Here is a 14,359-nt window from a genome sequence, read left to right on the forward strand (position 1 = left end):
CAACCTGGCCATAAATATTGTTGTACTGAAACAGTCTGTTTACTAGAATGGCTTATAAAAGGGATATATGATAATATGTGTATATATATGTATATATATGATATTTTTTGGAAAAACTTACAAATTAGAGATGTTATAACTAAGGGCCAATTAATTTAGGACAAGAATCCAGTCACTGAATTTTTAGAATTACCTTATATAACACACAGGGCAGCTATGTTCTACAAAGCCTTTAAACTTTACTCAGTGTAAGTGGACAGTTGACAGTTTTATTTTACCCCTTCTAGGCTCCACAGGATGGGCTTGCCGACCAATGATTTACATTGGAAATGTCAGGCAGGAAAATGAATTTTTTTACATGCAATCTGGGAATATAACATTGTCAATTCATCTTGGGGAGACGTACTGTATCACATAGGGAAGTGGCTCGGTTCAATGCTACCTGTGTCACCAATATTATGCGAACACATGTTAGCTAGCGTCAGTGACGAAGATGAGAACTTTAAGGTAGTGCTGCTGCACTTTGATGATCTGGTTGTACTGCAGTGGTTACTATGTGTTTATTTCGGTTGTAAGTATGTGCATTTATCATGGACATTTAGATATCTTAATGTCTAATAATAATACCATCTATTTGCGTATATTTTAAGTAAATAAAACTTTAATTACAAAATAATATTTTGGGGTTCACTGGTATCACTCAGTTTTGAGTCACATACAAGAAAATTTGTTTCTTTCCAGGTTTATACAGACATACAGGCTGCTAATGTTATATTCTACAGTAAACTCAAACATTAATTATTGTTGAGCAGACAAAATATTAATAATTAGTTCTTACTTATACCAAACCACACAGTGCATTAAGATTTTTTGAGTAAAATCCACAGGAATTTAATGAATAATTCATTATTTGAGTTTGTGCAAATAGAATACTTTTACTTGAACACAACAACAGTAGTACATTTTAAGACTTACACTGTTTTTATTGTTAATTCCCAGTTCTGGACCAGGTTTCAACTCAGACTGCCACAATATTCATGTCCAAATATGTATATATATATATATGTATATATATTTATTCTAATCTGTTTCAAACAGCAAAAGCTGCAGAGTCACATTTTGCATTTAGGGATTTTGAGCTCTGATTTGAGCCAAATGGATACAAACCAAATCCTGAGGCATGTAACCTCCATGCGATGTGCCCTCAGAATTTATCAGTGTTACTGTGAGGCAATTTATGGCTTAGTATTTGGGGAGACGCCTCAATTCAATCAAAGCTCAAAGGCAAACTGAAAGGCAAATCTGACTGGTTAAAATAAGCGAGAGAAGCCATGGTAAAAGCAAGATAACGGCATTATTGTTACTCTGTGTTTGTGCATTTTCAACACTGCTGCATGTAATGTTGAGATCAAACGCGGGTCAAATTATTAAAGTCATTCGAAGCCATCAGATACGAGCAGAAATTTGGAATTGACCATAAAAGCCCCGTAATGTGTTCTCCCCGGGTCACCTCTGCGCCTGCAGGCTCACCTGGGTCTCGGGGATGATGGGACTGTCCTCTGGGGAGCTCTTGTAGAGGGTGGACAGGGGCGTGGCCAGGATGAGGGGGTTGGGTCTGATCAGGCCGGTAAGGTAGCAGCTGGGGATGTCGTTCTCTTCCCTCTTCATCACCACTGTGTCCATCACGTGGAAGACGTTCCAGGGCAGCCACACCGTGCGGTGCATCGTGGGGAACGGGGCGCGCTCGTAATTCAGCGTCAAAGAAGCACCGCCATTGGCCAAAAGGTCAAACCTTAAGACAAGTTCATGAAACCAAAAACCAGCACTGATTGGATGAACTGTAAAAGAGGAATCTGTAAGATATTTACTGTAAGACATCAAAAAATGACCACACAGATCGAGGAAACATGCCAAATAATAATGAAATACTCACTACTCTGACCACAATGCTTCAGACAGCAAAATCTCCCTTGAAATGTGCGCTATTTTTTGCCAGTTTCACATTAATTAGAATTCAAATTAATGCTGAATGTTCTCTGAATGAGGAAGTGCCTGTTTATGAGTCGTAATAAATCATTAATAATCTTTTTGAAGCCACAGATGTTTATAATAGTTACATTCAGCAAGTTGTTAATGGAGTTTGGCATGTAGTAAGGCAGGCAGTCACTGAACTCCAGCTCCAGAGTGTGTGTTTTTAGAGCAGTGGACTTTTCAGGATAACAGACTTAACACTGAGAGACAACTGACAGTTATAAACAGCTGGTCAACTTTCTCGAGTCTGGGGAGGAGGGGACAGGGGGAAACAACTCGCCTCAACCATAGACTGTATATTAAATTAGATTACAACCTGTTTAATTTACAGTCCATAGCTCTAACTTACAATTTGGACTGCAGTACTCATTTTTGGAAGGACAACTGTTTTATATTTCTCTTTTCATACTATCTGTGCAAACTTAGTTTATAACACCTTGGGTTTTATTTTCATTGCCGTGGCCATCTGTTCTATTGGTTAAGATATCACTGTCCTCCACTAAAGTAGAAGCTGAGATCTACTGTACACGCTGACCTATATATAATCATTCATCCAGAGGAGACGATGAGAAATTTTAGTATAGAGTAGAACATCATATAATGAGCAATAAAACATAAAATGGACTTCTTCAGTCTCACCTAAATCATGTAACAAGCAACGTCTCAGAGGCAAGTAAACCTGTCTGCTTCTATTGCTTATGGTAATGTATCCGAACATAACAGTGCATAATTGTGACAAAGATATATAAAGGAACTAGGATATTTACAGTTTAAAGCTGCTACAATGAGTTTTTAACTGGTTATGAAATAGTCTCAATTTAATACTGATGCCGCTGTATGACCTACATAAGTTAACAAGACCAAGATCGGCTATTTCTATATAGTTGTTCTTAATGCGCGCCATCAGGTCGGATTCTCTGGCAAACATTAGTTAGTTAAAAAGAGGCAAGAAGAGATTTAGATAATTTTATTTTTGATGTTATATTTTGTGGGTATTATGATGGAAACACTACCACTTTTGTCCACAGGCCACCAAAATCAACAAAATATGATGGTAGCTTTAACAATGAAGGTAGCTTTAATAATAAAATAATGGAAGTTATTATTATTATTATTATTATTATTATTATTATTATTATTATTATTATTATTATTGTTATTATTAAACTTGGTATAAGATAAAATGATAAAATATACATAAAATAATGCCTGTAAAACAACCAGAAAAATATTCTGCCATATGTTCTGTCAAAAAAAGTTTTCATATTGTCACATTTTAGACAACTTGTACACTGATATGATACAGACTGATATACATAGCTCTGATGTCAGCCAATAATATGTATGTAATATGAAATGTCATCAGAAACCTATATCAGGTCATGCTGGAACATATTTTTAGAAGGGTTTTTGAAAAAGCTTTGATTCGTTGTTTTTTGAATACATAAGGAAGAGTACTAGGAAACTACAAAATGATATAAAAACTAAATTCTGCTTCACATAAGGCTCCAGATTGACTTTAGTCATTCCTGATCGGACAATATGTTCATGACTTAGATTTGTGCTGTAAATCTGTTTTGAGAAATATTAAAAAAAAGAATTAGTCATACAAAGTGTGATCTGCTCCTCAGGCACAAGTCTGTTCTAAAGTTGAATCATCTCACATTAATGCCTGATATAAAGCTAATAATGCCTCTCACCACACACACACACACACACACACACACACAGGAAAACTGCAGTAAGCATGGTTGGTTGGGAGGATGGTGGCTTCCTTCCTCCCCTGCACATATCCACTGGGCTCTGTTATATCACTATTATTGTCTTTAACCATGATGTTTTAATTTTACATACAAATGTAAGTTAGCTCAGCTCAAAGTTGATGGAGGTACCTGTCATATCTTCTTATTACCAATGTTTCTTGCTCTATCAGACTTCTATTTTGCAGTGTTTCAACATTATTACTGTTAAGAATGATGGCCAGAACTATGTAAATCAGCCTCAAGTTGTAATAAACTGGAACTTCCCTTTAAGTGCAAAGTAGCAAAGTAAATATTTATTTGAGGACTAAGCCTGATGATGCTTTTTCAATGGAAGAGAGAACTTTTCCTTATCAAGTGTATTCCCTCTGTGCACCCTCCATATATTATTATCATTCACTGAATCTAATTTATGACTTTTGTTTAACCAGGCATGGTGGAGGAAGACACTTTCTGGTTGAGTTTGGTTTGGAGTCTCAGGAGTTTTCTGTGGTGAACTGGTTTTAATTAGTACAACATTACTCAGGGAAAAGTTACTGGTTTGGAAATGAAGGGCGAGTCTTTGAAGTGCTGCTCTATATATTCGGCGAGCTCCACTACCCAGGGGGTAAAGCATCTGTGTGGTGACATTGCATGCATTCACATGCACAAAGACCCACACTCGCAGATCTGAATGCTTATGCACGTCTCTCATGCGCGCACCCACATCCCGAATGACACACACACACACACACACACACACACACACACACGCCAACAGCCAAGCTGTGCAGCTGACCTAAAACAGCTTCCTTCTCAAGCTCTCTCCACTTTGGGCAGTGGGGAGCTCACAGCTGCAAGAGGCCAGGCTTTGATGCTGGCCCCCCCCCTCCCCCCTTCTTAACACACTGAGCGGATCTGTTGGCTAACCAAGTGTGATTATCCCCAACCATTTATCACGCTCCTTGTCAGAAGAGTTACAGGGCGGAATATCTGAAGAAATCAGCTAATCCTCAGCTATCTGGGGACCCAAGGATTGTGCTTCATAACAACAGCTGTACAATTCTCTGCCACTCATAAGCCTTTTATTCCACACTGGCAACACATAAACAGCTTCTATCTGCTGAATTTGGATGAAGGCCTGCTTTGTTATCTGTGACGAGCATCTGTAAAATAAAGCCCCGACTGTACCTGAGGTGAACCCTTCCTGTACGATATGTGACATGCGTTTGTCTTGTATGTATTTGCACTCCCATTATTAAGAACCCGTCTGCGGTAACAGCAGGAGAAGGTCAGACAGTAATCCCATGTTTTACTACACCGCGGGCAGATTGATTCTACCCTCGCTGATTCAATGCATTTTAAACAGCCTGGTTCAAAATGGCCTCCACCACTGTGACATTTGCATGAAGAATTGTTCTAGGGCACAATGTGCTGTTGTTTCAATTTGTTTGGAGCGCTTCTTGGATAACTGCCAGGACGATTCTCCCACTGTTGGACAGCGTTTTATGCATTTTTCCATACTGGTGTGGGGACAGCAGTCCGTGCCACAAATAAATCGCTGCAAAGGGGAAGGTTGAACCTAAGGGCCGAGCTAACTACAAGTGTTTGTTTGAATATGTAAATAAGTGTTGATAAGTGCAGATGGATCGCTGTGTGTCCCAGCGTCGACTGATGCGCTCGTGCACAGAGAGTCTCCCTTACATGCCATCTTGCCGTGTGATGGTGTAGCCGTACTCCGGGTAGTGCAGAAAAGACACGTTGACTCCAATCAGCGGCGTCCCGTCTCCCGTGAGGACCTGACCCCGGATGACTGACGCCAGGCTGCGTGGGCAAACAAACACAGAAAGGGCTGAGTAAACAAACAATGCCAGCCGGCGTCAACACGCGGCCCCGGCATCAACGCTGCTAACAACTGTCATCCCTTTGCCAGCGGCACCAGCAGGGGAGGTATGATTTAGTGACCGTTAGGAACACACACACACACACACACACACGTCAGTGGTTGTTATTCATGAAAATGCCACCTTACTGAGCATTTCTCTGTCTCTGTTTACTGCTTTTAAAAGCCCATAATTCAGTGCGATGTGCTTTTCCAGACATCGAGGACTCATATTTTGCAGCATCTTGCACATGTGTTGCAGCATTTATATTCCGCAAGGACAAAGAAATGAATGCAATTTTTTCTCACACTTAATACTCAGAAAAATAACACTTATTAGTTAGAAAAGATGTGACACATGCAGCCATGGACAACTCTTAAGGCAATTCAACTTGTGAGGCAAGCACAGAAAACAGTGCAGTCAAAGTTAAGAGAAGAAAACACACAGCACATTATTTAGCCAAAGATTCACAGTTAAATTATAATAATAATCTTTACTTACAGAGCACTTTCCAAAACCCACCAAATTAAAACAGTCAAGTCACAAAATCAGCAGGTTTTAAAAGAAAAGACTTCATTTTCTCAGGCATATCATCAGTCTTGGGGCCCTGACTGCAAACACTCTGTCTCCCTCAGCCTAAAGATGTCAAGGTAGGTACTGGTGTGCAAGGTATTAAGAGGTCAGTGATATATGAGGGAACACGGCCATGAAGAGTCTTTAAGTCATCAGGAAAAGCTTAAAATCCTTTCTAAAACATAGTGGGAGTGAGTATAAATAAGCTAAAACAGGAGTAATTTGATTATATTTCTTAGGCTTGGTTGCACTAACAAAGATTAACTTAATCTAAAATTAGTTTAGCAACAATAAGTTTAAAGTAAGTATCCAGTTTTCAAATTAAGCAGCGCTTTGTTGCACAGTTAAAAACTGATCTCTGTTCAATAAATCCTAGTTTATAGATTTAAATTGTAATTAAGTGGATTAATAATTATGGGGATGCTTGCATACCCAAATTAAAAGAAATAATTAAATAAATGAATAAATAAAGTTTATAAAAGAGGGGAGGGGCTTGGGGACTGTTAACTTTGGGCAACTCTATATTCATAACAAAACATTACATTATTTGCAAGCTAATGAAAGCTAATAAGTAAAAAAAACATTATGCTATTCGCAAGCGAATATTAGGTAAAAAGTTAACAAAACACTACATTATTAGCTAGCTAATATTAAGTATAAAGTTAAAAAAAAACTACATAATTTGCCTGATAATGTTGCCTAAAAAGTTAATAAAGTATTACATTGTATGGTGGCTAACATTAGCACAAAAAGATAGCAAAACATTACATTACTGACAGCCAGCAAACAATGTTATGTTTTGTTACCATTTTAGCTAACGTTAGCTAAAAAGTTAACAAAACATTACACTGTTCGCGAGCTGGCTAAGAATTTAGTCTGCTTTGTTAGCCTACTCATGGTGGCTCAGCACAGTTAATGGAGCAAGCTGATTATTTTCCTTCTTCAAAACTTCAATCTCCTGAAGTGTAAATTCAAAGTTAATGTTGGCTCAGATTTTAAATTAGACTGCAACAAAATTTAAAGCCAATCCATGATTTAATCGGGTTTAAAAATAAATCCTTGTTGGTGTAACTCAGCCTTAGCTGTGGTTAAAAGCCCGGCTGCTCAGTTCTGTACGTTCTGAAGTTTTTGGCTCAGACAGGTAAAAAGGCTGTTGCAGTAATCCAGATGTGAGATGGTCTCTGTATCTTTAAAACTAGATAGAGTGAATTTCTGAAATATTTCTAAGATGAAGTCTACTAAGTAAAGTCAATTTAGTTAATGAAGTGTACAATATACTCCAGCAGCAGGCATATCAAATGAGATAAGTGAAATATTCACAGTATTGTTATCACGCTGACCTCAGTGAATTAAGAATTTCCCCCAAACTGTATTTCAAGAGGGTGTGATCCAAGTGTGATTATTCTCGCAAGCACTTTTGCTTCCAAAGAGGAGCTTATTGTCAGTGTCACACCCGAGTCTTATGCTTGCGAGTGTGATAAGTGTCTGTGGTAATACTTGTGATAAAAGATAATATATCAACAAGAACTGTGTTAGAACAAGCTCTTCAATTCAGTTACAGATATCCTCTTGATGTGAGAAGTCGCAAAGCTCGATGGCTGATGTGTCAAGAGGCACTTTATAGGAATTCAGAACAACAAAATGCAACGCCGGAGGCAAACTGTCACAAAGAGGAGGAAGAAAAAAAAAAAGAAAAGAAAAGGGGGCTGAAAAAGAAAAGCCAATGCTACCATACAAAAGAATCGCCACAGCAGTTTGGAAAGGTGAAAGTAATACACAGTGTCGATGTGAAAGGAAATAAGAATTTGAATGCGTAAGAAAGTACAAAATGTTCCGCAGGAAAAAGTCAAAATGTGAAGGCTTTTTTTGGGAGGGGTTTGAAGTCTGCGGAGGAAAAACACACTTTTTTGAAAAAAATAAATATAGGAGAGATTTTCTGAACAATCCTCTAGTGTTTTTTACGTATATTCACACCTGGTGGCTGTCATAATAACCCGCCTTCTACTGCTGACCAAAGAGCAGTGCCACCGAAGCAGGTGGAGGGAGTTAAATGCTTCACTTAAGGGCACATCCGTGGTAGTTCGTCTAGCATGGGAGAGCATTACTCATTCACTTTGCCCACCCAGTTCTTCCATGCTGGCAAATGGATTTGCTTCTGGTCAAAAGGCTCTCCACCTCCGGCATCCTCCTCCCCTGCTTCCACCTCAAAAACTGTATTTTCTTTGGCATTTTTGCTCCATAAATCACAGACACGGAAGGCTCATACATGATTAAAGCCTCAGATATTCTCTGCGATTATTCAACACGACTGCAGGGCCCTTCAGGTAAAGCTCACCTAACACTGCTTCTTGTTCGTATATTCTTAAGTGTGAAGTAATCTGTTAAGTCAGTGCTTTGTTTGAAGGTAAGAAGGGGAGACAATGCGATACTTCTCCATCAACATTTAATCATTTCCCTACTTCTGAGCCACAGAGCAGAATTTTAAAAGTGTTCCCTCATTCGTCACTGGTGGGGCGAAAAAAAATGTCTCATTTTGCCACTTTATCTCCGGGTCATTACATATATGAGACGAGGATGATCAACAGCTTTAGCCTCTGTTATTTCCCTCCCTGCTCCACAACCATCTCCCATCCTTTATTTACCGGCTCAGGGAACAAGGCCACTTAAGAGCCCCGGCGAAGGTTCACTCTTTCTTCCCTGTGTCTCTATTAATCTTTTGAGAGGCAGACGGATGCTGCGAGAGCCCCCCCCCCAAACAAACGCCGAGTCACACCACCTGCCGAAACCCCACAGAAATGAATCATATAATTCATGCATTCTTATCTGTCATTGTCTCACACTGGCTGTAGAAAAACACCATCTGAAAACCCGATGGGAGACTTGTGTGGGGACATGCGATACGGCTGGGGGACCAGTGGGAGGGAGAAAAAAAAAACACTAAACCACAACACATGTTTTATTCTCTGTGCTATACGGAGGACAAGTTTACTGCGGAGTTCTGAAACCTGACCGCATGCTGAAATCTGTTCCCTTTCTCCTGGTTTACACAATGGCTCCTTGAAAAATAGACGGTGAGGAGTGACCTCTAACTGTTTCTCTTCAGACATCAGATACTCCACGATGAGGCGTAACACTCACTGCTGCTGCTGCTGCTGTTGGAGGGAAGTCTTGATGCTGTTCTGGCATTGTTCCAAAAGCTTCAGACTCTTTTTTTTATAATGTATACCCTGCAAAAGCTGACAATAAATTATTCACCATATAATCTCAAATGAATGTTTGAAAAATATGGGTCTCCGAACAAGCTCAAATTCTGCTTTGTTATCTGTTGCTTTAAGAAACACCCATTTTTGAGAATTGGGACAAATCATGCCCTATCAAAAAAAAAAAACAAACTTTAAAAATGATGAATACCAGCACTATAATTTATATTTGGTGAAGGGAATTATCCGGTATATATGAAATATATGTAACTTATGAGATGTTTTGGCATTTTGGCTGCTCTGTATTCTTTAACAAGACATTACGCTGTTTGCTAGCTAACGTAAGCTAAAAAGTTAACAGAACTGAATTGTTTTCTTGCTAAGTTTAGCTAAAAAGTAAACAAAACATTAGAATGTTAGCTAGCCAATATTAGCTAAAAACTTTAGAAACATTATATTGTTTGCCAGCTAATGTTAGGTTGAAAGTTAAAAAACATTTTTCTGGTGAACATTTAGTCTTTGAGGATATATATTTAAGTAACTTTATGTTATGTATGATTTAAATGTTTTGGTCTGCTTTAGTTTTTATAATTTCTAACCTTACCCTGTGCCAGAAAGTACGCTCGTCCCGGACAAGAATCGACAACTTAAAAGAATTTTAAAATGTGTTCAAAATCTAAGACTAACAATATCTACAGATAACATGTGTAAAAAATTATAATTATAATCATCTTTGTTTCAAAGCCAATTTTTCAATGAATATGTTGGCCCTTAAAAGTTGTCTAAGTGTCCAAGATTTCAGTAAACTACATCAGCTTTTTACAAAAAGGCAGGAGTACTGCTCAAGGACTGTAAGCTTTCTTGCTTGCTTTTTTGATAAATTCATTATATTGCTATCAGATCAGATTCAGGTCAGATTTTCCATCTGATGGAGTTGACCTCTATACTTAACACAAAATTTAATCAACAGGAGGTTGGCCTTTTACAAGGTTTAACAGCCAAAAGTTTTGTCTTTCAAAATATATTTTAACAGCATAATTGAAGAGTAAAAATCAAACCCCCCTCAAAATATGGTTTTGTCCAAATTCTTCAGAATGAGTGAGGCAGTGTTTGTGCTTACAAGATACAGTGAGGGAAAAAAAAAGGTAATTAATTTTCCTCAAATTCATTGGTACGCATGTTTGCAGAGCCTCTAAAATGCACCATGATGTCTCCGACTATAAAACTAACTTCTACAAGGAGATAAAAAGGCAAATGAGTATTTTGAGCAAGAGAGCTAATGCCACTGCCAGACATGAAATCGACAGTAAGCTGAAGACAATGAGGATGAGGATTACTGAGAACTCGGCTGGGAGGTGGTGGGGATGGGGGGGTTACCTCATTCTATATTTTCAGTAAAGCACGCTATTTACATAGGGATTACTTTAAACTATTGGAGGAAATATTCCCAAAGCCTTCTGCACACAGTTGGCAATCATTTTCCTCTCCATCAGTCACAAAACAAACTCTGCTCATGATTCTGAGCAGATGTGGAAGTGCACTGAGGTTCGGGTGAAAAATATAACTGTCTGTCAGTTTGCACATTGATGGAGCCCATTATTAGTCTAGTCATTGGGTGAGGTATACTCTTTCTTTATATCAAACTTTTTAAATCTGTCTTTGCTTTGAATAAACATTTTAAAACTTTCATTTTTGCAAGACGGTGAAGAAAATAATGAAGAATAAAAATTCTCTTACGCAAGAACACACTCTATTCATGTCCATCAATGTCAAAATGTCTTTGAAAGACATAAAAGCTGTCTGTTCTCAGGAGGTAGCTACTGTGGTTTGGTATACAGAAGCATATACAAATAAGATATGTTGCAATAAATAATAAAAAAATTAAACCATTCTAGCAGCTCTTTCAGGCTGTGCTTTAAGGGACAAAAAATACATATTTTTCCTTTTACCTGTCTTAGATTTTTTTGGTGTGAATTGCTGCAATTTTGTGGTAAGAGCCATAGAGATGTTGTAATACAAAAGATTTTTTTAAAACTTTCCTGACATTGGGTTTGAATTGGGCATGATTATACTTGAAAATCTATTATGAAATTTATACAATTACTTCAGCGAACCAAGGCTAACTGTCCCACTAAAACTGGCGCAACAAAACCTGTCTGCTCGTGCATCATCTGTCTCTCACTCTGAGCCAACTAAACAACGGGGAACTGAAGCCGTTAACGGTATATCGCTCCAGACTCCTTTGACAAAAACAGGAAGTCATTTTCTCCCACAAAACAAAGGAGCTGCTGGTCTATTGCTGCTTCAATCCACAGCACGTAAAGTTAGTCTGGATCCAGACTAAAGTGTTAAAACCCCAAAGTCACACAATAACACAGACAAACTAACCAATGGAGGCAGCAGTGGTCCAACAACTCCCTGTTCTATGAGGTGAAATTAGTGTTTTTACTGTTACAAGCAAGGGGAAAAATAAGTATTTTTGATTTTGGGTTGAACTGTCCCTTTAAAGTCTCTGGAGCTGGCTTGAAATAGTAGAAATGCAGAAGTGTCATTAAACATCCACAAAAACCCAAGCTAAAATAAATATTCATAACTATTAGAAAACACGGTTTATTTGGCTGCTCAGACCATTTCTTGAGACAGTGTTGACGTGGCAGGAGTAACGAGATGGAGGCTAAGCAGTTTCCTGCTGTGGTGATCAAGAGCAGCTAAACTTATTTTAGCCACGAAAAAAGGACCACCTAAAACAATAATCAGTTTAATAATCAGTGTGCATCATATTTAGAATATTTTCACCACTTTACTTTGCCATCAGACAGCTCTTTCCAACAGGGAACTATCTCAGGGAGCCATCTTTGCCCTCCTTAAAGCCACCAGACATCTTTGACAAAAACAGTAATTTTACCTTCATAGAACCACAGGAGTAACTGGACTACCGCTGCCTTGATAGGTAGCTTGTTTGTGTTATTGTTTTGTTCAGAAATAAACTAATGTTACTTGCCACCGACTGAAGTGGTGGTAGACCAGCAATGCCACTGTTATATAAGTCAGAATTAAGTAGCTTCAGTTTCCCATAGTTGAGTTCATAAATGTTGGAGCAACACTTGAACACTGTTTAGATGCTTACTCATATATACATAAGAGCTTAGATCACATAACCAGAAGGCTACTGTGTCTTAAGCCACAGCAGTGCTTTGAGCTAACATCTGCAAGCTAATATACTAACAATGAACATGCTGACATGCTGGTTTATAGGATTTACCATATTGATAATCTTAGTTTAGCATTTTAGCATGCTCACATCTGCTAACTGGCACTGAACACAAAATAAAGCTTATGCTGTGAGCTTTTATTATCATAAAACAAAGTATTGAAATTTTGACTCAATAATTAGCCGAGATGGAAAGTTAGAGGTCCAGTGTGAAATATTCAGGGGGGGTCTATGGGCAGAATATGGAAGGAAGGAAATAAAATATTCATAAGTATGTTTTCAATTAGAACCGGAATGACTGATCAATTATTAATGGACTATCAAATTAATCGCCAACTATTTTGATAACTGATTAGTCTTTTTGGGTCATTTTTTTTTTAAATAAAAAAGTCCAAATTCTCTGATTTCTGCTTCTCAGATTTGAACATTTTCTGGTTTCTTTGCACCTCTTTGACAGTTAACTGAATATCTTTGGGATGTGAACTAAACGAGACATTTGAGCATGTCAGCTTGGGTTTTGGGAAACACTGATCAATATTTTTCACTATTCTCTGACTTTTTATAGACAAAACAAACTATCGATTAATTGAGAAAATAATTGACAGATTATTCAAGTTGCAGCCCTATTTTCATTCCTGTCATTTTCATTATAGCTACAGTGTGGATCCTCTTCCTTGGAGGCCGCCATGTTGGATTGACAGTTTTTCTACAGTTGCCCAGAAAGGACAAACCAAACACTGGCTCTAGATGTGTCTTTATCATATTCTTCTTGAGTTTTGCAGCCACTGTAGGATGCCCTACATGCTTGGAAGGGGAGGCTGAGGTAAGCAGTATTCAGTTGGTTGCAATCTACAATTTCACCACTAGTAGCCACTAAATCCTACTCACTGGTCCTTTAAGGGATCACCAATATTAAATTTCTTCATGAGGGGAACAGGAAAGTCTGCACCACATTTCATGGCAATCCATGATATCAGGACATCTCACTACAGCCTGCTGGTGGTGCTAGATGAAAAGTCAGTAGGATTCATCCACTGTCTGTACAGGCTTTCATGGCAATCCGTCCAATAGTTGTTGAAAAATTCAGACTGGACCCAAATGGTGGACAGACCAACAGAACAGCAGATGGTCATTGCCATCCGTAGATCCACACAGCTAAAAAGTAACACTACTAAAACACTTTACAGTCCTCTACCGTCCTCTAAAGAGAAAACTGTACATTTATAAATTATGAAAGCAAAGAAAGCACTTGAAACTGTGATCTAAGTGGAAAATGCAGCAAAATGTGCATCATATAATACCAACAATAGGTGTAATTTATATAACTGTTGCACCCATCAGTAATATCATATAAAGCCAAAATACATTTAGCCTTGTTTGATGTGAAAGTGCAGAATACCATTAACTCGTTGGTTCTTTGCAGACTCTGTGATGGGACCGATTTAATCTGGTTTTCTGTTTGAAAACAGTTTCTAGCAAAAAAAAAAAAAAAAAAAAAAACCTTTCAAGGAAATATCAAAGAGAAGTCTATTTAAGTGTGCCAGTCTTAGATATTCAAATGTACTGTGTGATAGGCAGCCCGCTGATGATCAAAAAAATTAGGTTTCTGATTAAAGATATACATTAATGTGCAGCGAAAATGGACTCTTCAGTGAAATGTTTGCTGTGCTTTCCTTTGCACTTTACAAAAACCACAAGGTCCTGTTATCTCAGTGTGAGAAA

The 14,359-nt window shown here is 38.2% G+C and overlaps 1 protein-coding gene across 6 annotated transcripts in view; it reads right to left on the minus strand.

Annotated features, from left to right (window-relative positions):
- LOC146327214 (teneurin-3) overlaps window positions 1-14,359 on the minus strand; it is a 234,377-nt gene that overhangs the window by 43,286 nt on the left and 176,732 nt on the right. For all 6 annotated transcript variants that reach the window (XM_084719713.1, XM_084719712.1, XM_084719711.1 and 3 more), the window contains 2 exons: window positions 5,475-5,594; window positions 1,531-1,792 (listed from right to left, as the gene is read on the minus strand). In XM_084719713.1, the coding sequence (XP_084575839.1) occupies window positions 1,531-1,792; window positions 5,475-5,594 (382 nt within the window). The remainder of the gene's footprint in view (window positions 1-1,530; window positions 1,793-5,474; window positions 5,595-14,359) is intronic.

The sequence above is a fragment of the Lutjanus erythropterus genome, chromosome 5 (assembly GCF_056507025.1).
Source record: "Lutjanus erythropterus isolate fLutEry1 chromosome 5, fLutEry1.hap2, whole genome shotgun sequence".
In the NCBI taxonomy this organism is placed as follows: Eukaryota; Metazoa; Chordata; class Actinopteri; order Lutjaniformes; family Lutjanidae; genus Lutjanus; species Lutjanus erythropterus.